The sequence below is a fragment of the Myxocyprinus asiaticus genome, chromosome 18 (assembly GCF_019703515.2).
Source record: "Myxocyprinus asiaticus isolate MX2 ecotype Aquarium Trade chromosome 18, UBuf_Myxa_2, whole genome shotgun sequence".
Taxonomy (NCBI): Eukaryota; Metazoa; Chordata; class Actinopteri; order Cypriniformes; family Catostomidae; genus Myxocyprinus; species Myxocyprinus asiaticus.
Window position 1 is genome coordinate 23,694,387 of NC_059361.1, and position 26,250 is coordinate 23,720,636.

Genomic DNA, 26,250 nt, shown 5'->3' on the forward strand with positions numbered 1-26,250 from the left:
AAAAAAAAAAAAAAAAAAAAAAAGAAAATAAAACGCCTATTTCTACAGCAGTGACAGTGATTCTAGATATCAAGGCTCGACCAGGCACAAAATGAGTTTCTCAATATTGCCATAGTAATGTCAGATTTAAAAGATCAAAAGAACACAGCAGGTTATCTGGAAAAAGACATCTAGATGCATGTAGTAGACCACGTTTAGTCAGATACTGTGCAGTCCTCTCCGTGTACACGGTACAGACAGCAAGAACTCATCAGATGAGCTACTGCTATAATAGAGAGGAAGAAGAAACCCATGCATGGTTTTGTGATCCTCATGAGTCTAAATATTTTCAAAAGACAAAATGTTATTCTGGGAAGTTAAAAACTTGGTTTTATGGACAATAGAAATTTGAATATGAAGTTTTATGAAATATGATGAAAGACTTTGAGGACTAAAATGAGAACACAAGAAATGAAGAGGTGTGGTCTATAAGGAAGTGAAGAGAGAAAAGTGAGCATGTGTATAGGGACATGTAAGGGGATATATTTATGCAAGATGTGTATACACATCCACAGATCACCGGTCCATCATGCTAAGGATCATTTCAGGAGTAAGGTCGCCATTAGGTGCAGCTTCAGGGACAGCTATCTGCACTGTTTCTATTTCCGCCTCAATTGCCTCCACCTCCGACACCACCACTGGCTGGGCTGCAGCTGCATCAGAGCCCTCTGGTTCCTTCTTCACTATGATGTTCTCAATAGCCCCTGTGCTTTCATCCTCCACCTGAATAATTGCAGCAGTTTCTAGGAGAAACAGAGAAAGCATTTTACTTCAACCCAGTGAAACACTTTTTGATGGTTGTTTGTATGTGATTTAAAGCAATGCCTGCTTCCATGGCAATAATTTTTCTTTAAATACCATAAAAGATTTAGCGATTAATAATTGACTAATTCAGGACTGACTTTGTTAAAAAAAAAAAAAAAGCTTTTCCAAAGTACACTTTATGCAGTCACAGTAGAGAGTCTCAGTTGTGCTGATGCATCTGAATGGTTTCTCTTATTATGCAGCAGTGCATGCATTACCTGCAATGGTTTTGGCAGCAGGCTTGGTAGGAGAGGCCTTGGGTGCATTCTTGGGGGGTCTGCCACGTTTCCTCTTTACAGGAGGCTCAACTAGAGCAGGGATGGGAATGCTGGGTGGAGCCTGTTCTACCATAATATGTTGTTCTTCAAGATGCTCCTCATCGTCCTCATCCTCTTCATCAATATCATCCAAATCAGGCTCTCCATGCTCATCTGAGACATTAAGGTCAGTGTTAAACTTTTATAAAAGACATTCAGAGCAACTGTAGGTGCCACTTAATACACTATTCTTTATCATTATAAATTATTCAGATACAATCCAAACCATACTGCCAACACATGTTAAAGGGATAATTCATCCCAAAACAAAAATGTTCCTTCATTTCATCACCTTTGTATTGTGCCAAACCATATGACATCTTTCTTCCGTGGATTATAAAAGGAGATCTCAGGCAGAATATTAGTCTCAGTCACCATTCACTTTCATTGGTTCTTTTTTCCCCACACAAAATGAAAGTGAATAGTGACTAGGTTTGCTCCGATACTAGGGATGGGCACGAGTACCTGAGTACTCGGAAGTGACAGCAATGATCGAAAATTAAAATGCTTGACATTTCATTGATTTTGAAATTCAGTGACAACTACCTTACAACTATACACTACATATCAAAGAGGGGCCTTATTTTTTTAGATTGATTACGTTGTCATTTTCAGCAGTACCTTGACTGTCAAAAGAGACGTCCCATAGCAAACAAACTGATAAATGATGCTGCAATGCTAACGTTTGTTCTACAGGTTTATGATAACCAAAAGAAAGTTTAATCCACCGTGTTTTGGAAATCTGTCTCAACAGGTTTTATCATCATATACATAGAACCTTTGACTCATTAAATGTATATTATTTAATAAAAGTGAAGGTTTATCATTGACTGTAAACCTCCCTCAGTGCCGACATGTTTGCGTGACACACCTGCATCTCAGCTAAATCAGAGCTGAAGATTTCCGCACAAGTTATAAGTCCAAACATCTAGATGGAGCACAGCTGAATGTAACAGAACGCAGGGTATTTTCAATTTAACACCGTGTTTTAAAAACACGATGATTATGGCATCACGGAAACCACGGTTTGTAGATACAAGGTTCAGAAACAGTTGTGCGAATTTACTAAGCTTATTTCGGTAACCTGAAGGAAGAACAGAGATGCAGGTTCTGAGCATTGTTTCATTGAATTGACCAGCGAGTCTTCACATAATAACAAAATATTATGCATTTACTTCAGAGTACTCGAGTAGACAAAATGACCAAAATGCCCATCCCTATCCGATATCAAAATTTTGGCTTCGGTATGATACCAGCCCTGATACCAACTCGATACTTAGGCAACAAATAAAAATAAAAAAAAAATAATAAAAAATAAAAAAAAACACAAATTTGATGAAATTACACAGAAAACTACTTGACTAAAAGAACTGCATAAAGTCTTATAGATACTTGTGCCTTTTTTTTTTTCTGGATTCCATGTTAAATGTTTTAATTAAATGTTATATCAAATAGTGTTTAATAAAACATTTAATCAAATGAAAAATAATAATTTTCAACAATATAGAGCCAATAATATTTCAACAATAATACTACACATATTTTTGGTAAAAAACAAAAAAGATGCACAATAGTTCTTTACAGTATTAAACATTAAATGAAAACAATCTGATTACCTGAGGCAAAAGGCTGCCATGGCTGAATCACAACATGCTGATATTCAGTACACTTGCTTTTGTGATATTGCTTACAGATAATAATATTAATAATATAACCATTTAATATTATATTATTATTATATATTATGGAGTATTATGACTAATTTGAATATTACACTTTTATACAGCAGTAATATTTTTCTATCGTAATGTCTTCAATTTCACGCAGCTGGTTGAATAGAGCTCTTTTCCGCAGGAATTTTATTTTGAAAGACATTGTTCTTCCTGTTTGTAAAGCGTTCGTTATATCAAACTTCTTGCAACTCCTGAACTGAAATCTCCAAGCTGCAATGGTGAAAGTGGTCATTTGAGAGTTCACAGCCAATTATACACTAAACACACTGTTCTGCAGATGGATACTACTGGACACACTGCATGAAAATGAAGCATTAGTAGTGTGTTGCATTTGTGTGCTGCGTTTGTGTGCGCGCCTGCTTGTGTGTGCGCCTGCTTGTGTGTGGAGATGACAGCATAGAGGCACCTCTCATTCATTCTGTGGTGCAGCGCATGTGAACGTATTTCATTTAATTAAATGACATCCTTCTGCTGTTTAATGATCACACTTGCCCATATCTAGATTTATTTTATTTATTATTATTTTCAAATGGTCTTTGATTTCATCTCAACTCACATTACATTACATTTTGCTAATGGCAGCATACTTTAATATGGTACTGAAATGAACAAGATGATATACGGTTTCAAATGTTTAGGTATCGTGAAATTTCATTATAACTGGTATACCGCGCAACCCTAATAATGACAGAGGCTGCAAGACATTAATATTCTGCTTAACATCTCCTTTTGCGTTCAACCGAAGATAGATCATACAGGTTTGGAACAACTTCAGATTAGAGGTCGACCAAGGGTTTTGCAAAAACCATTAACTAACGTGGGAAAACAGGCCGATGGCCGCTTAATCAGTCAATAGTACTTAAAACCTATAATATGAATGAAAACTTACCATTCAATGTAAAAATATTGCTTTATAACAAAACTAACATGCCCCCATGCGGATTATTTTGTAAGCGATTTCACATTGTTCTTTCCCTGGCAATACTTCAATAAAGTACTCGACACTGGTACCTTCTACAAAGTGTTTGCCACCTGAAATTACTGAAAATATTAATAAAACATATTACAGGTCTTGTAGTTCATAGGCAAAATAATAATAAAAAAATAATGAAGGCAAACGGGCTGTTCCTATGCGCCTGCATTCATGCAATGTACCGTTCTTGCGCTTTGTCCTCTGAAGAAAGCGATCGGCCAAGCAAAAGCAAAAATGAATGCAGCATTTTCACATAAGGTTGGCATTAACATGAAATTATTATTTAAAACAGATGATCAACTTATTTATCTACTTGGCAACCAAACCTCTTCGGAGTGCTCAGGTTTATAATCTGAACATAATCTGTAACAAATTGGACGCCTCTCAACCGCCTGAAAATAAAAACTCAGATCTGCATGAATTCGTAAGTAACATTTATAAACTCAGCAAAAAAAAATGAAACGTCCCTTTTTCAGGACACTGTATTTTAAAGATAATTTTGTAAAAATACAAATAACTTTACAGATCTTTATTGTAAAGGGTTTAAACAATGATTTCCATGATTGCTCAATGAATCAAACAATTAATGAACATGCACCTGTGGAACGGTCGTTAAGACACTAACTGCTTACAGACGGTAGGCAATTAAGGTCACAGTTATAAACACTTAGGACACTAAAGAGACCTTTCTACTGACTCTGAAAAACACCAAAAGAAAGATGCCCAGTGTCCCTGCTCATCTGCCTGAACGTGCCTTAGGCATGCTGCATGGAGGCATGAGGACTGAAGATGTGGCCAGGGCATTAAATTGCAATGTCCTTACTGTGAGACGCCTAAGACAATGCTACAGGGAGACAGGAAGGACAGCTGATCGTCCTCGCAGTGGCAGACCACGCGTAACAACACCTGCACAGGATCAGTACATCCGAATATCACACCTGCGGGACAGGTACAGGATGGCAACAACAACTGCCCGAGTTACACCAGGAATGCACAATCCCTCCATCAGTGCTCAGACTGTCCGCATTAGGCTGAGAGAGGCTGGACTGAGGGCTTGTAGGCCTGTTGTAAGGCAGGTCCTTACCAGACATCACCGGCAACAACGTCGTTTATGGGCACAAACCCACCTTCACTGGACCAGATAGGACTGGCAAAAAGTGCTCTTCACTGACAAGTAGCTGTTTTCTCTCACTAGAGGTGATGGTCGGACTCACGTTTATAGTAAGGAATTAATGTTACACCGAGGGCTGTACTTTGGAGCGGGATCGATTTGGAGGTGGATGGTCCGTCATGGTCTGGGGCGGTGTGTCACAGCATCATTAAACTGAGCTTGTTGTCATTGCAGGCAATCTCAATGCTGTGCATTACAGGGAAGACATCCTCCTCCCTCATGTGGTACCCTTCCAGCAGGCTCATCCTAACATGACCCTCCAGCATGACAATGCCACCAGCCATACTGCTCGTTCTGTGTGTGACTTCCTGCAAGACAGGAATGTCAGTGTTCTGTCGTGGCCAGCGAAGAGCCCGGATCTCAATCCCATTGAGCACGTCTGGGACCTGTTGGATCGGAGGGTGAGGGCTAGGGCCATTTCCCCCAGAAATGTCTGGGAAATTGCAAGTGCCTTGTAAACACCAGGTACTGACTGTTACTTTTGATTCCCCCGCCCCCCCTTTGTTCAGGGACACATTATTCCATTTGTGTTAGTCACATGTCTGTGAAACTTGTTCAGTTTATGTCTTAGTTGTTGAATCTTTTTATGTTCATACAAATATTTACACATGTTAATTCTGCTGAAAATAAAAGCAGTTGAACATGAGAGGGCATTTCTTTTTTTGCTGAGTTTATTTATTCAAAATTGCGAATTAAGATGAAATGTAAGCAATTCCCATCTGTAACTTTCTAATGTTGTTCTAACCATTCGAACAGCTAATGTAAGCATCTCGGCAATGCAGTTCTCCAGAGCAGCAATTAGTTATAAACAAATGAATTATCAAACTACATTCTATAAAATGTTGGTTGTCCTCACTTATTTATTATACCATGACTATCTGTAATAAAAGTGTTCTCTCTCTCTCTCTCTCTCTCTCTCTCATATATATATATATATATATATATATATATATATATATATAATAACACACACACACACACACACACACACACACACACACACACACACACACACACACACACACACACATCTTGCCTTTTCTCTGACAATGTTTTAAATTCACATCTAAAGTGTTAGTCTCTCTCTGCACAGCCTTGTACTGTAGAAACAAGGAGTTGCAACAGCAGAACCCTCCAGCACCAGCCACAGAGGAATTAAAAAAAATAAACTAATCAGAAGCTACCTCCCCCTGATTTCCGATAGCTACAAAACGCAACTGTATGAACCGATTAATCTGTAAAACAGATATTGGTTGACCTCTAGTTCAAATAATCAAGTTCTTATCAATAAGTTTAATTTCCAGTTACAGCTGAAGTCAGAAATTTACATACACCTTAGCCAAATATACTTAAACTCAGTTTTCCACAATTCCTGACATTTAAGAATAGAAAACTTTCCCCGTCTTAGGTCAGTTAGGATCACTTTTTATTTTAAGAATGTGAAATGTCAGAATAATAGTAGAGAGAATTATTTATTTCAGCTTTTATTCCTTTCATCACATTCTCAGTGGGTCAGAAGTTTACATACACTTTGATTGTATTTGGTAGCACTGCCTTTAAATTGGTTAACTTGGGTCAAACATTTTGGGTAGCCTTCCACAAGCTTCTCAAAATACGTTGCTGGAATTTTGGCCCATTGCTTCAGACAGAACTGGTGTAACTGAGTCAGGTTTATAGGCCTCCTTGCTCGCACACGCTTTTTCAGTTCTGCCCACAAATTTTCTATCAGATTGAGGTCAGGGCTTTGTGATGTCCACTCCAACACCTTGACTTTGTTGTCCTTAAGCCATTTTGCCACAACTTGAGGTATGCTTGGGGTCATTGTCCATTTGGAAGACCCATTTGCAACCGAGATTTAACTTCCTGGCTGATGTCACGAGATGTTGCTTCAATATATCTACATAATTTTCCTTCCACATGATGCCATCTATTTTGTGAAGTGCACCAGTCCCTCCTGCAGCAAAGCATCCCCCACAACATGATGATACCACCCCCATGCTTCATGGTTGGGATGGTGTTCTTCGGCTTGCAAGCCTCACCCTTTTCCTCCAAACATAATGATGGTCATTATGGCCAAAAAGTTCAATTCTTGTTTCATCAGACCAGAGGACATTTCTCCCAGAAGTAAGACCTTTGTCCCCATGTGCACTCGCAAACTGTAGTCTGGCTTTTTTATGGTGATTTTGGAGCATTGGCTTCTTCCTTGCTGAGCAGCCTTTCAGGTTATGTCAATATAGGTCTTGTTTTACTGTGGATATAGATACTTGTCTACCTGTTTCCTCCAGCATCTTCACAAGGTCCTTTGCTGTGGTTCTGGGGTTGAGTTGCACTTTTCGCACCAAACTACGTTCATCTCTAGGAGACAGAATGCGTCTCCTTCCCGAGCGGTATGATGGCTGCATGGTCCCATGGTGTTCATACTTGCGTACTATTGTTTGTACAGATGAATGTGGTACCTTCAGGCATTTGGAAATTGCTCCCAAGGATGAACCAGACTTGTGGAGGTTCACGATTTTGTTTCTGAGGTCTTTGCTGATTTCCCCATGATGTCAAGCAAAGAGGCACTGAGTTTGAAGGTAGGCCTTAAAATACATCCACAGGTACACCTCCAATTATCCTATCAGAAGCTAATTGGCTAATTGTCTAAAGGCTTGACATAATTTGCTGGAATTTTCCAAGCTGCTTAATGGCACAGTTAACTCAGTGTATGTAAACTTCTGACCCACTGGAATTGTGTTAGTCAATTAAAAGTGAAACAATCTGTCTGTAAACAATTGTTGGAAAAATTACTTGTGTCATGCACAAAGTAGATGTCCTAAACAACTTGCCAAAACTATAGTTTGCTAATATGAAATCTGCTAAATGGTTAAAAAATGAGTTTTAATGACTTAAACCCAAGTGTATGTAAACTTCTGACTTCAACCAAGTATTAAACCAAAGCATAATAATACAACTAGAACCAAGCCACTCACCACTGTCATCTTCATCATCATCATCCTTTCTAGAGCGCATCTTCCTCTTTCTGCCCCCACGGCCTCTTTTGGGTGGAGCTCCATTTTCTCCATCACCAGAATCTATACCAGTGCAGTTTTCAGCATGCCTGGCCATGGTATTCTGTCAGATCCAAACATATACACTTCATTAAACACTGTTCACTGTATCCAGTCGCACATTCAAACATGTCTAACCTACTTCAATAGATCATCATACCCTGCGAGTGAAGGTCTTGCCGCATTTGGTGCATACAAAGGAGGTGGGTACAAAGTTGGGGTCATGGTAACGCCGGAAGTGCATGTCCAGGAGCTGTTTCTGCCGGAAGGTTTTCTCACATTGGCTGCATGCGTATGGCTTCTCTCCAGTATGAGTGCGCTTGTGCATGACCATGTGACGCTCCTGTGAACAAAGAGGACACAAAACTGAATTATTAAAGTTTTGTTTTGACATACTTTCAACATGCAAGCAAGTTTATTTAAAAATAACTTTAATAGTCTGTCTGACCTGACGGCAAGCGTAGTCACATTGGTCGCACTTGAATCGTTTCTCGTTTTTGTGGGACTTCTGATGCTGGATGAGAGCATAGCGCTCATGGAAAACTGCATCACAGTAACGGCACTTCCTGCCCTGCTCAATGTAGGAATGCTGCTTACGGAGATGCACACCTGCAGGGCATGCAGAAAACATGTAAACTTCAACACAACAAACCTAAGTTACAAAATTATGCAACTTACTGTAAGAGTTTGAAAAAGTAACCTCAATACTCAACCGGCAAAAGCCACAAATGCTAAATGATCAAGATAACAGCAGAGGGCCTTACCGAGATCACTCTTGCGGGCAATAACTGTGTCACAATGGGGGCAGTGAAACTTCGCCACATTCTCTGTGTGCTTCTGCAGAATGTGCATTTTCATGGTGCCACTCTGGGTGAATCGTGCATGACAGATGTAGCACTCATAGGGCTTCTCTCCTGCAGAAAAGACAACAAGAAACAGTGTCAAATGCAAAATATTTTATAATAATAGTAAAATAATAATAAATAATAATAATAATAAGCGGAGTGGTGACTGTGAGTCTGTGCTGCTGACCTGAGTGGGTCCTCATATGTCTCTTAAGCTTATAGGTGTCTCTGCTGGCATAGCTGCACAAGCTGCATTGGAACGGACGCTCTCCGGTGTGGGAGCGAATGTGGCGCTTCAACTTACTAACCTGCAATATATCAAGTTTATGCCTCAACTTAGTTCAACAATTCAGATGCAATATAGAAAATCCTTTTGCAAACAATTTTCAAAAGGTAATGCTCCCAGACCAACCTCCACGCTGGCATAGTCACACATGGAGCACTTGAAGGGTTTCTCGTGGGTGTGCTTGTAGCGTCTGTGTCGCACCAGTTCTCCACTGGTGACAAAGGCCATGTCGCAGTCAGTGCACTTGTGGGGTCTGGTGCCTGTCAGAAAGAATAAAAAGGTTCAACTTCTCATTCCCACAAGTCAAACTATATGTACCATTCCACTAATTGATTCTTAAGCTCTAACGTAGCACTGGAGATTATGTACCTGTGTGAGTATTGAGGTGGTTCCTCAGCAATGTGACAGTTCTGAAGGCTCGTCCACACAGATGGCACTTGTGAGGCCTCTCATCCGTGTGGCTCTTCATATGGCGGTCCAGGTTGGAACGTCGTGGGCAAGTGTAACTGCACAGCTCACACTGGAATGTCTTCTTAACACCTGCATGCATTGATTTAGATCCAGCTCAGATATGATACTTTAATGAGATTTAATTTAATGTGCATGTGCCAAGAGTGCTTACCTTTCTTCTTAATTTTGGTTGGTTTGGGCGGCTTCATGTTGCCCACAACTTTCTCAGCATTGACCTCAGAGAGCAGTCCCTCCTGTTGCTCCTCCTCAAAGTCATACACAGACACATCCATGTCTTTATCTCCATCTGTGTTGTAGCGCAGCTTGCTTTTCTTTGTCTTCTTGGTCTTTTTAACAGGGGGTGTGTAGTCTGGATCTTTGGCCCATGTGGGGTCATCATTTTGGGCTTCGGCCATCTCCTCCTCCTCCTGCTGTTGAGGCTGCTCCTCTTGGGCCTGGAGCTCATCTTGCTCCACTGTCTCCACCTCTCCATTAGCACCCACCTTGACCACCTACAGGAGAAGATATAACCTTAAGAATGTATGGTCCATGCTTGCTGTAACTAACAGAATCCATTCAAATTAGGGATGTGCATGAGTAATCGAGTACATGTTCTGCACCAGCTAATAAAAACACTACTCAAATATCGCAAATTGATTTTCCTTTGTGCATTTTTCTGCCGTGAGGAGCGCTGAATTATATTGTAATTTCCATCCGAATCTCTCACCAAATCTCGCAATTACAATAGGCCTTTCTCACACTTCCGCGTTTCTCGCTTCCGGGGGTGCCCCTCGCAGGGTTAAACCTACTTCCGGTATCAACAACGGCCATTGAAACGTGAGCAAGATCTGCTGAAATTAAAGTCTTCACACAAATTAAATAGCAATCTTACCTTTTGCTTTGCTGTCGACTCTACGGAGCTTCAATTAGGATCTCGATTATGGTAAAGAACATTGACAACTTGACAATGTGACTGAATCCAGCATATTTAGTGAGAAATTCAGGCTGCAACAAGCCCTAGACTACACGATTATAAATAACTTGTGAATTCATTGTCATTTCATTCTCCGTGTCAGTTTGGGTCAGCTCTGCATTATTGCAAGTGAAAACAGCACATTGTATGCAGAGAAAATCATCAGTAGCCTGCTCCGCTCCCTGAACAGCTCCAAAATGAGAAGCAGTGCATCTGACTGTTCGCACCATGGACACTTTCATAAACGGGGACACTTCTGTCATCTCTCTGTTTGATATTATATCTCATTCATATGCTTCTGACACCATCATAAAACTGAGCACGATAAAGTTAATGTTCAAGTCGACATTCGGGATTAAACTCATTAAACTCTGTGATTATCACATCATGAAGCCAAACCAACTCAGACATACAGGTGCATCTGGCTTTTTTGTAGCACAGGGTTCAAATGTCAAAACAAGATTTTTTTTTAATTGTCATTTTATCATCCCAGTGTTTCCCCTATATGCATTCTGGAGCGGCGCAGCGCCGCTGCTAAATTGAGCACCGCTATTAAATTTCACATCGTTCATTTAATATTTTTGACGCAACGTAACGCTTGCTAGCCCCAGTCAGCTGTGCGCATTCTACACTGCGAAAGAGTTACATCACAAATACACGCACAAACTCAGTGACGTCACCGCATAACACACAAGTGTCAAACTCACTTCACGTCATGTGGCCTGCGAGCTCATTTCTGAAACGAAGGATAGAAGAGGATCAGAACATCTGACTGACTAATCAGTTAGCGCTTCCCCCGTCATCTTAAACGTATATTTGAGCTCATTTTGCTCGCTTCAGAGGCGAAATGACAGCGGCTCAATGAATCGAGCAGTGCAAGCTCAGAGATGCATTAACTCCGGGAGAGCGCAGATCATTATCAACAGCGCTAGACCCGGATCAATAGTCAACACAACAGAATGGAAAGACCTGCGCGAGCAAAGGGTAGATGCGTTTACTCGCGGACTGGTCTCAATCTCAACACGTCAACAGCATAGCACAGACTATTTTAAATGCGCTAGTGAACCAGTGAGATGCTCGACAGTGATTGCGAAACCCACTTGAATGCAGTACAGAACTGTCTATAGCAAACTCCAAATGTCTCCGTGATTAAAACGAACAACCCCACATTCTAAACAGCACGGACAGAGAAAACATCAATAGACCTTTGTCACTCTCTGGTTTCTGGAACGCGGAAGAAAGTGATTGCAGGGTAAACTTCGACAGCGATGAAGGGAAGTGAATGGGAGACCACAGCAAATATTATTTTCACTTATTTCCACGAGCAAATGAAAAACATCCACTACAGGGCTCGACATTAACGCTTGTCTGCTTGCCCGGGCCAAGTGGAATTTTGAACGGGCAATTAAAAGAGAATTTTACTTGCCCGACCGGACAAGTAGCCTGATTAAAATCTCAATAACGAATGTTAGCTCAATAGCACGGGATTGAGCTCCATTTTAATCATTCCCGCATGTTTCACTTTCAAAATGCAGTGAATTCCCTCTATCGCGTCGCCATCTCGCCTTCACTCGTGGTGCAGTGTTAAGCAGCTTGTGAGTGCCAGCAGAGGGGAAGCGCATATTTGCTTAACTTTAGATTTTACATAAACGGGTATAAACCTGTTAATTGGACATGCGAACTATGGATACTATGAATACCCATGATACATTTCAGGGCTCCAGACTTAAAAATGACTAAGGAGCCATTGGCTCCTAAACTCAAACATTTAGGAGCCAAATGTCTGTTTTAGTTGCCACATCACAGAATTGCTGGAATTAGATTGTTGTTCAAAAACAAGATAGAAAGCCAAAGAAAAGACATAACTCAATCGTGTGCTTAATATATACACTGTATATTTGAGTTCACAAAATTGGATTCCCCTTGTCTCAGTTCACACTTATTTCATTAATTTATACAAATATAAGAGATAAAATATATTTTTATTTTATTTAGTAATGCCCTTCAGAATCTACTTAACAGGTATTTACATAAAGTATTATATGCAAATACTGTAGTAGCGCGTTGCCTTCTTGAGCATCAGTGAATGTTTGCACCTTGTGTAATAGTTGTGTGAGTCCCTCAATGGTCCTAAGTATCAAAAGCTGGATCGCACATCACAAATAAAAAAATAAATCACACACACACACACACACATTATATTAGTCTTTCTTTACTGTTACCGGATGACCCAGACACAAAGACTACAAGAATGCAAACTGAATGACTTAATTATAAACAAGCCGGAAATACACAAGGGACTACCATTTTGAAATGTCTGCACTCCCAGTTGAGAGCTCACAAATGGCTGATTCACTGATAAGTGATTCTAATTCAAACTGCCTGAGCTCCTGGACTTCAAAATGAGCACTTGTCGGGTGATTCATTATAAAGACCTGGTTCAAAAGAGTCATCGGTTCACGAATCGGACATCATTGCTCACGTTGTGTTTGTTGCTGCGTGCAGCCAGCGAGCTCATATCAACAGAACGGGTGAAAAGTGGCACGAGACACACTGGCGTTCTAAAGATGTATTCAATAACTCACAAGACAATATCTGACGAAACTGCATATGAAAGCACACATCCCGACAGTCACCAATGGTGACTAGATTTTATTTTCGCAATCATTTATTTTTGGTGGCATTTTGCAGTCTGAATTTTCATAATTATTATGGACCAAGCTATCAGTTTTCCACCTGTGTAAAATTTGTTCTCTTGTAATGCTCTCCGATTGTAGGAAAATGTAGGCAGTTTTGTTTGCCTTCAGAAATTTCAAGAGATTACCGTTGTTTAATCAGTAGGAGCCAGATGAAACAATCTGTAAATGTGACCCAATTTAGTCACACTGTCAGAATATTAATTTAAAAAAACTAGGCATTAATTTCCCCCCCCACAGATTTTACTGTTGTTAATATTATCATTTACATCTTGGAATTTCTGACTTGACATCTGCATTCCAACCTCAAAACTAATGCTATAGACATACTGTCAAATGTGCATCTCAATGCACAAATTATGCAATATTATTGGTAATTGCATGGGTGCTACCAAAGCAGGTGCTGGTGCCACATTTTCAACCAGCCCTTTGAGGGCACAAATAAACCCTGATGTGGCCCAGGCTAAAATTGAGTTTCACACCCATTTTGAGCTATTCCTCATGCATTAATACAGGCTCGTGAACACGAGCACAACAGCACCGCTGCTGAAAAAAATTCTTATGGAAACAATACATCCTTATAAATAAAAGAATGGAACCATGACTGAAATGTTTGAGGAAAACATCCATTTCGTGAAGTCATGAGAATCCCCCAACCCCCCCCCTTCTTTATAATTTTTGATAAATGTAGATAATATTCTTACTCTGTTAATCTGCAATGGCCATTATGGCATAAGAAACAGATGCGAAGCATATCAGAAGTTAATGGTGGCTCATTCACTGTTGCTGTGAAATGCTGAACGCAGCCTTACCCGAGTGTGCACAGTGATGTGTGTCCAGGATGGGAGCTGTTAATCATGATGCTGTCAACAGAACCAGCCTCCCGAACCACGCCCCGAACTGAAAGCATACACAGCAACTGCCATTTGCCTCACCCTACTTCACCGCTTGAGGTATTGAGCCGATGAAAAATACCACCAGATCCTGTACTAAAACACCTCTGTGAAGTTAGCAATTAAATCTTTACCAAATCTATACCATTCAAAAATGAACGTTTGTGCTGGTTCTTTGTTTTAGATATTAGACATTTTTTTTTTTTGGCTGCGTGATGTTGATTGTGCTCGATTTGTGCTGTTCAACATCATAAAGTTTTCCTTTCTTTGTATAAAAAAAAAAAAAAGCTTTTGGGAGCCGTGAAATCGTGCAGGCTAAACCCCACGTCTTTCTCTGTCAGGAAATATCAGATTTGGTCTGACATTTAAGCCAGAGATGAAAACTACTCACCTTTCAGCTAAAGTCACCTTTTCTGAAGCTAATTTGCCCAAACTGGTAAAATTTCTAAATTGTCCTTATTAAAATAACTTTAAATGGTTTCTTTAAGCTTAAAAACTTACTTGAAACTCAGTTATTCTAGATTTATCTACAGAAATAGCAAAACATAGTAAGATACAATAAAAAAAAATATATATATTTATTTTTTTAAAGTTAGTAAATAAAATATAATTAACATAGAAATATAAAATAAAATAAATGTAGCCTACAACCAGTCCAAAAGGACACCAAGCTTAGAACCTTTTTATCTAAAGGCTTATGGTCAAACACTTGGGATTATTTCTAAATTGTGCCTAATAATAGAGGTCTATACAAACCTTTTATTTATTCGTTTTATTTAAGTCTTTTTTTTTTCCTTTAAAGAAAAGTAGCCAGCAAGTGTCCAGCATATGAAATCATTCAATACTGTTTAAAAAGCATCCCAGAATGCACCAGAAGTTGGTTGAGAAAATGAACCGAGTGTGCAGAGCTGGAATAGACAAAAGGCTACACTGAAGAAGTTCAAATATAAGATTTTTCTGATTTAATTTGTTTTGGTCACGGCATAATTTCCATATGTGTGTTACTTCTTAGTTTAGATTACTTAATAGCTTACTCTAAATTCTAAAATGTGCTGTAACATACAATAAAGAACAGGCAAGTGTGATCAAACTTTTCTAAAGAGTTCTAGTCTTACACTGAGGGGCCGTTCACACAGCATATTTTTGTGTCCAACTGTGCAGTTTTATAATTTACTTCAATGTAAACGTGCGCTTGATAGAAATCTTTGACGGCTTGTTCGTATTTTTAGATGGCAAGTAAAAAAAGAAAAGAAAAAAAAAAAACGAACCTAAACTGTTAAATGTACGTCGAGTCGAGACACCTTCGTTTTGCTCTTTTGTGGCGATGCGTGTAATTTTAGTGCAACAACACATTCCAGCATGTGAACGGCACCTAACGTTTTCAAACATTGCGCTGAAATTTCAAAAAGATCTTGAATATTAGCTACCATATTGGCCTATGCAATTACACAAACATGGTCAATGCAAGTCAGGCCAGCTTCTAGCTAAATTCAAACAAATAAAAGCAAATTCAGAGCTGAAAGCTGCGGCTGTTTACTTAAAATATTCGGAATAATGAACCTATATAAACATTATGTACAGCTTTGTTTAGCAGTCTCACATATAGCCTATAAACAAATAATAATTCGCAGCACACACATTTTTTGCTGTTGTATTTGGAGTTTGATGGGCTGAAAGATTAATCTTTTCCAAAATATTAATGCTTCAACATTACCAAACACGGCACAAACCAGAAGTATGCACAAACGATGGAGACAGGTGAGAGTGACTGACATGGGATTTAGCCACTGATATACAGTTTAAGTCAGAAGTTTACATACACCTTAACCAAATACATATAAACGCAGTTTTTCACAATTCCTGACAATCATAGAAGACATTCCCTGTATTAGATCTGTTAGGATCACTACTTCATTTAAGAATGTGACATTTATTTCAGCTTTTATTTCCTTCATCACATTCCCAGCGGGTCAGAAGTTTACATACACATTGTTCGTATTTGGTAGCATTGCCTTTAAATTGTTTAATTTGGGTCAAACCTTTTAGGTAGCCTTCCACAAGCTTTTCACAAAAAGTTGCTGGAATTTTGGCCCATTCTTCCAGACAGAACTGGTGTAACCGAGTCAGGTTTGTAGGCCTCCTTGCTCGCACATGCTTTTTCAGTTCTGCCCACAAATTTTCTATCGGGGGGCCTGGGTAGCTCAGAGAGTACTGACGCTGACTACCACCCCTGGAGTCGCGAGTTTGAATCCAGGGTGTGCTGAGTGACTCCAACCAGGTCTCTTAAGCAACCAAATTGGCCCGGTTGCTAGGGAGGGTAGTCACACGGGGTAACCCCTCATGGTCGTGATTAGTGGTTCTCGCTCTCAATGAGGCGCGTGGTAAGTTGTGCGTGGATCACGGAGAGTAGCATGAGCCTCCCATGCTGCGAGTCTCTGCAGCATCATGCACGGTGAGCCATGTGATAAGAGGCGCGGATTGACCGTCTCAGAAGTGGAGCCAACCGAGACTTGTCCTCTGCCACCCAGATTGAGGTGAGTAACTGCGCCACCACGAGGACCTACTAAGTAGTGGGAATTGGGCATTCCAAATTGGGAGAAAAAATAAAAATTATCTTGGATTGAGGTCAGGGCTTTGTGATGGTCACTCCAATACCTTGAATTTGTTGTCCTTAAGCCATTTTGCCACAACTTGAGGTATGCTTGGGGTCATTGTCCATTTGGAAGACCCATTTGCAACCAAGATTTAATTTCCTGGCTGATGTCTTGATGTTGCTTCAATAAATCTACATAATTTTCCTTCCTCATGATGCCATCTATTTTGTGAAGTGCACCAGTCCCTCCTGCAGCAAAGCACCCCCACAACATGATGCTGCCACCCCCATGCTTCACGGTCGGGATGGTGTTCTTCAGCTTACAAGCCTCACCCTTTTCCACCAAACATAACAATGGTCATTATGGCCAAACAGATAAATTCTTGTTCATCAGACCAGATGGCATTTCTCCAAAAAATAAGACATTTGTCCCCATGGGAATGTGCAAACTGTCTTTTTTATGGCGGTTTTGGAGCAGTGGCTTCTTCCTTGCAGAGCAGTCTTTCAGGTTATGTCGATATAGGACTCGTTTTACTGTGGATATCGATACTTGTCTACCCGTTTCCTCCAGCATCTTCACAAGGTCCTTTGATGTTGTTCTGGGATTGATTCGCACTTTTCGCACCAAACTACGTTCATCTCTAGGAGACAGAATGAGTCTCCTTCCTGAGCAGTATAATGGCTGCATGGTCCCATGGTGTTTATACTTGTGTACTGTTGTTTGTACAGAAGAACTTGGTACCTTCAGGTATTTGGAAATTGCTCCCAAGGATGAACCAGTCATGTGGAGGTCCACAATTTTTTTCTGAGGTCTTTGCTGGTATCTTCTGATTTTCCCATGATGTCAAGCAAAGAGGCACAGAGTTTGAAGGTAGGCCTTAAAATACATCCACAGGTACACCTCCAATTCAGTACACCTCCTATCAGAAGCTAATTCTCTAATGGCTTGACATCATTTTCTGGAATTTGGAGTTTGGGCATATACTAAGATGGCCACTCAAACACTTCCGGTGGCTTCACCTCCTGCTGGCAGTTTATCGTTGCATCAGCGATCCAGTTATATGAGTGGGTTTAGCCTGCGTGATTTCACAGCTCCCAAAAGCCATCTTGTTTAATACAAAGAAAGGAAAACTTTGATATTTCTTTTAACGGCACTGGTTCGGAGCGATTTGGACGATATGGAGTGGAGAGTGATGTCACTGCTCCCGAAAAGTTTCTTGCTATATCTAAGAAAGGGAAATAGTTAGTTTCTTTTAACAGCACAAATAGAGCACAAACGAATGGCACTGGGTTGGAGCAACTTGGACAACAAGGGGTGGAAAGTAAAGTCACACAGTCAAAAAAAATAAATGTCTAATATCCCAAACATCAAACCAGCACAAACATTCATTTTTGTGGCACAAACGAATGGTATAGATTTGGTAATGATTTAATTATATGGGGTGCCTGCCTTCATGGAAGTTACTAAAACAATTGCTTCTCTGCACTGCCTGACCTTACAGATATTCACCTGGGGCCGGTTGCACCAGCTATAAGTTAGTTACAACTTAGCCAAGCTGTGGCTTAAAAGTCACAATTTACGCACTACTAAATATGAGCGTTGCACCATTAAACTTGGGCAGAACGTAACCCTATGTATAAACTAAATATTTACGGAAGCCTCTGGCCAGGAGTAACGATTGGAATAAAAAAGCTGAATGATATTTAATGACATCAATGAGCTCATATTTTGCGTGACAGACTTCAATCCTTTAGACATATGATGATGTTGACATTTACACTTGTTTAAATTTACAAGAGAGAACATTATGTAAAAACATCTTAGCAGCTCTTCAGCATGAAGAAATCTAACGGTGCACTTTCCGGGGTGTGTTGCCCCAGTGTCAAGATTCAACCCATACAAAATATATAGGATATTAAAATTAATGTCAATTTTTCCAGCCTGTTGTATTAGTATTTATTTATTGCCCATTATTAATTTTAGATACAGTTCCTGAATAATATTATTTACATCGGCTGAATATACTATTTATTAAATCTATAATTTATGACGGATAGCATTTAAATGGGGATATAATTCATAACAGCTGACAGTTATGTGAGAAAACAAGGTTCGAACATTAACCGTAAGATAAAACCGAAATGCAAAGCTGACAAATCTTTATTAAACTGTTTCTGTTTATAAAGCAGTTACCTTTTATTTACACAACCAGAATGTCTTTTTTTTTTTTCTTCCTGTAAAAGTTATGTTAAGTGACTGTCTCATTTCACACAATTCTAGCAGTGAAGGGTTTAAACTTGGTTATTGCTTTTTTTCTCTCTCTGAAAATGTTTGGCCTAAATCTTGGCCATTTTACCTCAAAATTTCTTTGACATGTTAATTGCCGTTACGTGTTTCAATAAAATTTTGCCTATACAAAGGTACACTTAAAATGTAAATTCATTCAAAATCCAATTCAAAATGTAAAATCCATGAGATTCAGACTACAACTGAAAAAGAGGAATGCGATAAAAGAATGTGTACCTTGTGTGTTTACTGTGTAGCTTCTGTCAGTCAATAAACATCTTTATGAAGATGAGCACAACAAAAGATTAAGCACAAACTTTATTTGCGACACTATAAACAGACATACACAGCAGGTTGGTGTGGAAAATATAAATTTTCATTTGAACACTTTTGTAATACACTCAAGCAATACACAACATTAGTTTAAACACTACCATTTGTTCCACAAAAGTGTGCTTACTTGCCTTATCTGTATCCTCAGCTGACCGTCATTCCGAGAGTCCGCCTTTTCTCTATCATACACAGGCAATTATTTTAAGAAAAATTAAATAAAGATGATCATACAGTGTTTTTAAAATGAATGTGATATAACTGAAAGGGGATGTGCGTTTTCTTCAGTATAAATTCTGGAAAGTTCATCGGCTTTCTCCAGCAACTCGAGGCGTTGTCCTTGCTCACCTCCGTCGCATGCTTTCTGTTCCAGGCGCGGGTCGGTAGGCTGGTTCTCTTGACAGCATCACGATTACCAGCTCCCATCCTAGACACATATCACTGTGCACGCTCAGGTAGGGCTGCGTTCAGCATTTCACAGCAACGTTGAACGAGCCACCATTAACTTCTGATATGCTTCGCATCCATTTTTTAATGCGTGGGATTCGCAGATCCAGTAATATCACGTAAACTGCTCGTATCATTGTCCAAAGACAGGCCGTCTTACATCCTCTTCGAGTGGCACATGGGAGAGGGGGTGTGTCTTATAACTGAATTGAAATGTCATTGGTTGCTCTCACATGTCAACAGTCCAATGGAATTTTTAACTCGATTCTCAATCGGAGAAAGAAAAGAAGCAAAACGAAAAAGAAAAGCAATTGCCAAATACCTTTTTAGCAGCTTTTAAAATGCATTAAAAAGTGTATTTAAAAGACTCATTAATTTACTCCTTTATTGCTACATTTAATGACATTTTAAACATGAACCAAATAAACATTTAAATGTGTTTTTATTTTCAAAATAATATACTGATCATTTATTATTTATAAAAAAAAGCAATTGCCAAATGCTTTTTAAAAAGCAATTTAAAAGGTGCAGTTAAAAATTACTTATTAATGTGCTGTTTTATTGCTAAATAGAAGTAAATTTTTAAACATTAATTAAATAGATACATTTAAATGTGTATTTATTTGTTAATTTATAAATTGGTTTATTCAAATTTTTATTTTCAAATTAATAGATTGATAATTTATTCCTTCATTCTTTTGTAAATGGCACTCCTGGGCTTTCACAAGAGCACCTCCTGAGCTGAGATGGTCTGAGGTAATTTGCAGCATTCTAATAGACGATACTATTCTTGCAAAAAAAAATTCAGAAGACTGAAACAAAGAGAGTGAGAACCCCTTACATACACGTGTTCCACGAGACTGCACGCCTCCGAACAAACAGCGTGTCAGACATGTGCATAGACGGTTTTTCTGTCATCCGTTCTAAAAAAATATAATAGTGCTTCTTCAAGCGCGTGTCTGTGTCTAACAGCATTTCTTGTGTCATTCCGAATCGAAGAGGTCTTACAGTTACCCACCATGCACATTATATTTGCTACCTGCAATTAAACTGTCTTCTGTCAGTGCGCATGCTTTGCTGCCTGTGTAATTTTAAACGTTGGTAAAGAACATCTGGCAATGCGTTATTTAGGTTCATTTATCATGGGTCACAAACTCTTCATTAGGCAACCATTCTTATTTAAGGCTATTCTATTCGTTAGGCTATTGTATTGACATTGGAAGTTCCATTCATAATGTTTCCCACTTTTACCCGGTATAAAATTTCACACCGGTGTTGTCCCTTGTACAGAGTAAAACCAGTAACACCCTGGAAACCCTACAATGGATGAGGATCTGCTTTTATGGTGGAAAGAAAATGCAAAGCACTACAAGAAACTCAGAAGCTTATCAGACCAGTATGTGTTTGTGCATTCAATCTCTGAACACCAACAATATATATAAAAATCTTTCACCACTTTCCCGAATAACACGTGAAATGATAAAAATGTGATAGCCTTTATGCAGACTTTGTATGCATTAAAGTAATGCCGTCAGCACTGGTTTCTACAGTATGTAGGCTCCGAGTGAGTGCAAAAATTATTTAGTGTTATTTTTTTAATCTTTTTTTTATTTTTATTAATGTATATTGTTCATTTCACTTTTTTCCCCCCAAAAGAAAAGCATAGATTATTGAAGTCACCTGATTTTTAAACCGTTCTCGGTTACATTTGTGAATAAAACAATTATGAATTCACAGGTGTCTTTATATTTTCAACTTACGAGTAATCAATTACTTATTTTTTGTGGGTTAGAGCAGTGTTTCCCGACCTTTTTTCTGCCACAGCACACTTTTTACGACAAAAATTCTACGGCACACCACTATCCCACATAGGCTAACCATTGTCAATATTTTTCCTTTTCAAGAACTTGTCCATGATTCCTGTCCATCTTAGTAGCGTGTTTACTTGTAATGTTTGAAATTCGGCTATGCAAAAAAAAACAAAAAAACAAGTCACATAGGTAGGCTACGCTGTGAGGTCACAGGTAGCAAGAGCGCTAAATGGGTAATGAAAAAAAAAAAACAAATTTGCTTCTTTTCTAATTTGTAGATTTGTTCTTGCAATGCCACAATAAAATGCAAACTCATGAGGGGCGAAAAAGGTAAGACAATCACTGGTTCACGAACACTTTTTCTGGGGATATTTTTTTTTAAAGAATAAGCTAAAAGCACCAATTCCAGCTATTTTAGTGATTCAAGTTTATTCAAGTTTACAATTGTGCAGAATTAGCTGCATTGAAAACGTATTTGTAAGAGAGAAATAAAGCTTGCAGTTGCTTTGATAGCAGAAGTAATAAAAGGACTCGTTTATGTTTAGGTCTAAGAGTTTTTTTGGTGAATTTAAATTACTTCAATAACTGGGGTCTCTGATATTCGTAAACGATAAGGTAATATTTAATTAAAAGAAATTATGAGACATTCAATGTCTCTTCACAAATTTGGACAGTTTTTAAATATTTATTGTTGCTTAGTACTCGCAAAAACATTATTGGTGAAGCAAAAACGTGTGTGTGAAAAACACTTTGGTGTAAAGTGGCGTCACTTCATAGACTTCATTGTATTCTGCAGCACTGACGCGAGTCATGTGAAAGATCATATGTGAAAGACGCGTATAAATATCAGTCACTTTTGTAATCATTGCTCTTCACAATCACAAAAGTGACCGATTATGGTTTCAAAATGGCGAATTTCTCCAAAAGGTGAGGAGTTTGGATCCCTGAAATTATTTATTTTCATGCATTTAATTATTTTGTGTAATCTGATAATTTTCCACGGCAAAGTGGTTGGGAAACACTGGGTTAGAATACTCGCCTACAAAACTACTTGAAAATGCCAATCCCTAATTCAAATCAGATTAAATATATATTATGACCAACCTGAAAGCCCTCAGGTAATGGCAGTGTGTGACAGATGACTGGCTCTCCATCTTTAGGCATGGAGGTGGCATCCACCAGCGTCCCCTGCAGCTCTTCTACAGTGGCTGCAGTGACAGGCACAGCAGAGACAGGCACCTGCACCAGCTGGAGCTCTCCCAAGCCCAACTGCTGCTCCTCCATGTTCACCACCTGCAGGGTGATGATCTGAGTGTCATCAACAGTGGTAACCGTGGCTTCATGGGCCGCACCAGTCACAACAGGTGCTCCAACAGCAGCCTCCATGACTTCGGTCTTCATCTGAAGCAGGGCAGGGTCCAGGGTCTCCATCACCATCATCTCCACACTGCTGTTGACATTAACTACTCCCTCAACAAGTTGTTGCTGGGCCTCCACTACAGACTCTTCTTCGGCCTGGACTTGCTCTAACCCAGCAGCCTGCAGTAGCTCAGCTCCAACCTCTTCATCCTCCCGCCTCCTTTGGTATGTCTTACATTCCTTGGCCTTGAAAGCATCTCCTGCCTCTTCTACAACTGCCTCAGTCGGTCCCCCTTCCATGGGTAATACCTACAGGGAGCAAGATCCAAACGAGTTGGAATTCAGCACTAGAATTTTCCTACCTGACTGCAATCTGAGCTGTGTGTTTACTTACATGCACACACAGAGACAGACTGCTATCAACTATGTCAATGGAGAACAACTGAGTCAAGTTGACACCTCCATTGCCATCCATGACAAACAAACGACTTTGGTGTTTGCAGAGCATACTATGAGTTTACCTGAATTGAAAAGGAATACTTCATCTCCCTACACCTGTGCCTCCGATGAATGAGCTACCTGTCTGAACTCTGCTTACTACCTAGCTCAACCTGTTGGGATGCAAATAAATCAATGCAGTCAGTCATACACTGTAATTTTTTTTTTTTTTTAACCAAATATTATCAAAGTACAAGTCATATTATGGAAGCCCATTTCCACCACATAAATTTTTTTCAAAACTATTAGATAAAACTTCATTATTATGAGAAGTCATAACTATGAGAATAACACCAAAATAATGAGAAAGTCATGAGATTAAAAATAATAAAAATGATGATACTATGTCAACTATGAGATTAAAGTAAAAATTAGATAAATCATCTCATAATAATTTAGTATTTTATAATTATGATTTAGCATTTCATAATGATTTAGGGCGAATTTCCATCGAAAGTGATCATCCCTATGCCCTACTCATTACAAAGGACAAAGCTCTTAATGTGGACTCTCTAAAGAGAGCATGGCATTACAGTTTGAATGTACCCTTCACTAAAATGTCTTGTTAAAGGGAACTTTGTGTTTGGAACGACCCTTTGAATGGCATCCCCTTCCCAAAGTGCCATTCAAAGGTGCAAAATGCAATTTGGAAAAAGCCCTTAGCATCTCAAAATTATGACTTAGATTTATTAGAGGAATTTTTAATTTCATAATTATGATGTAGCTTCTTGTTTCATCTTTTTATCTCTTAATTTTGCCTTTTTAGCTTAGCATCTCATAATTATGACTGCATCTCAATTTCATGTTTTTCTCATAAATATGACTCTGTATCTCATAATTTTGATTACCAAAGTACTTTTTTACGTGGCAGAAATGGGCTTCCATATCATACAGATCAGCTAGGCTACTAAAGCTTTTTTTCCCTCGTCTTAACCACCCCATCATTGGTAAGGTATATGTTTCTTGTTCCATTGAGAAGCATTACTAATAGTCATTATTCATACAGCACCAAAAACAGCTAGACTATTTACAACTCCCTAATGAACACGTTCAACAAGGGCTCAGCTAAACTTTGAGCGTTGCTTTCATTTACCCCCAAACCACGTTCGTGAACTCTTGGCGCAAACACAGTCTCGCCCGGTTCACTTCTACTTCCTCACTAGACTGCAGGATCGCTCGGCTTTGCCAAGACCAGTCATCATTAACACGTCAAACCAACAAAAAACGGAGCAAATGTGTGTATTACACCAACCGCCACACGTTTAAAAACACGCTTATGATTTCCCACAGCAAGAGGGCATTCTGAGATGGTTAATCGTGTTTTTGTACCACTACCAGTCGGGTTGTAGAGGGAGCTCTCTACAGTTTTTATCCCTTCAGTCGTTTGTTGCTTGAGGTTAGTCTTTCTATAAGAGTGAGCGGTCGCACCGAGACCGACGTATGCGGCGATTCAATGAGGTTTATGGCGATAAACCCCTGCAACATGTGCAGGACCTGGATTCGTGGTGTGTACGGCAATAAAGGCTCGGTCTTATTTATCGAAAATGGCCATCGGTGTCATTTAGCAACGGCATCTTCCTTGTTTGATTTTAATCTGCGCAATAAGCTAGCAGCAACTTAACCAATGCTAGAATCGAACATATGGGGATTTTTTGTACAACTTCGATTTAAACCAGTTCAAATGGTAAAACAGTTTCCAGGATTGACGAAGAGAACCCAACGCACCGAGGTCGTTGTACTTCATTGTCGTCACGAACCGTATCAATGTTTCATCGGTTTGGGTTTGAATTTAACTGCTCGTGGAGGGGCGCGAGTTAGCGATATTCTCTAGTAGAAACACACCTTTTCTGCCTGAAACCTCTCGGATCTGAATTTGAAATATTTGTTTTTGTCAATGTAGATGTTTGTTTGAGACCATCTGGGTGTGGTGGGACTGAAAACTGGTGAAGTTTGAGAGGTACATTAGCTGGATGGCTAAGTGCGCGTGCAGAAACGGCGGGTTTCTAAAGACAGGAAACAAAGAGAAGAAACAGAAAATGGACGCCTGGCCTAAAGATCGAATCAAACATCCTTGCGTTTAAAAGGGGCATCTCGGCCAAATGTCGTCTGATATAGTTTCAATGGTGCTTAATAGTCGGACAGAAGCCCGAACTTCAGGGTTATAAATGTTTTTTGCTAAATTTTCGATAACGATAGAGGGAGACAAACACCCCCCGCCAGCCGCCTGAACTGGGAGCCCCATCGTGACACCTAGAGGCCGATTAAAGCTCCTGCAAAACTCCCCCCTTTCTGAAAAGTAGTGCTGTTTTACCTGCGTTTGGTGATTTGCTCTCGCGTTGATTTCGATAGAAAGCCCACGGTCTGTTCTTCCTTCAGTACGAGACGGAGTACAATTGCGTCCTTCTCCTCCGGCTGTTTTAATCCTCTCCCGCTTTTGCAGAGTAGGCTCCGCACAAAATGGCGGCGCTGAGTGTCTGTTGCGCATGCGCAGCGTGCAGGGAGGCGGTGGCGAGGGGGAGGGCTGTAAACACAGGCAGTGTGCGGATTGGCCGTGTGGGGCGCTGCTTATAAAATACGGATATGGGCTGTTTTTGTTTTGTTTTTTTTTAGAACCCCCACCCGTTAAGTCAAATGGGTTTCAATATATATATATATATATCTTAATACACGAGATATTAAAAGCAGTTTAATCAAT

At 39.5% G+C, this 26,250-nt stretch overlaps 1 protein-coding gene across 3 annotated transcripts; it reads right to left on the bottom strand.

Moving 5' to 3' along the window:
* On the bottom strand, positions 1–26,055 carry LOC127455955 (transcriptional repressor CTCF-like). 3 transcript variants are annotated; one of them, XM_051724168.1, is made up of 13 exons: positions 25,867–26,002; positions 23,579–23,668; positions 22,803–23,366; positions 9,841–10,180; positions 9,588–9,758; positions 9,345–9,478; positions 9,120–9,240; positions 8,852–9,001; positions 8,536–8,696; positions 8,248–8,430; positions 8,010–8,151; positions 1,062–1,274; positions 1–782 (listed from the first exon to the last, which is right to left on the bottom strand). In XM_051724168.1, exons 2-13 carry the CDS (start codon positions 23,600–23,602, stop codon positions 556–558), a joined length of 2,430 nt encoding a protein of 809 aa, XP_051580128.1. In that variant the 5' UTR covers positions 23,603–23,668; positions 25,867–26,002; the 3' UTR covers positions 1–555. The 3 variants fall into 3 exon arrangements, with proteins under 3 accessions (XP_051580128.1, XP_051580127.1, XP_051580129.1); XM_051724167.1 differs by lacking the exon at positions 23,579–23,668 and having other exon boundaries at positions 25,867–26,055; XM_051724169.1 differs by lacking the exons at positions 22,803–23,366; positions 23,579–23,668 and having other exon boundaries at positions 25,867–26,055.
* Between the last annotated feature and the right edge of the window lie 195 nt (positions 26,056–26,250).

Coding starts and splice junctions, on each gene's coding strand:
- LOC127455955 (XM_051724167.1), bottom strand. CDS start 26,040: ATGCGCAACAGACACTCAGCGCCGCCATTTTGTGCGGAGCCTACTCTG. Junction 9,479..9,587: donor CCACCTCAATACTCACACAG/GTACATAATCTC, acceptor TCTTTCTGACAG/GCACCAGACCCCACAAGTGC. Junction 9,002..9,119: donor ACATATGAGGACCCACTCAG/GTCAGCAGCACA, acceptor TCTTTTCTGCAG/GAGAGAAGCCCTATGAGTGC.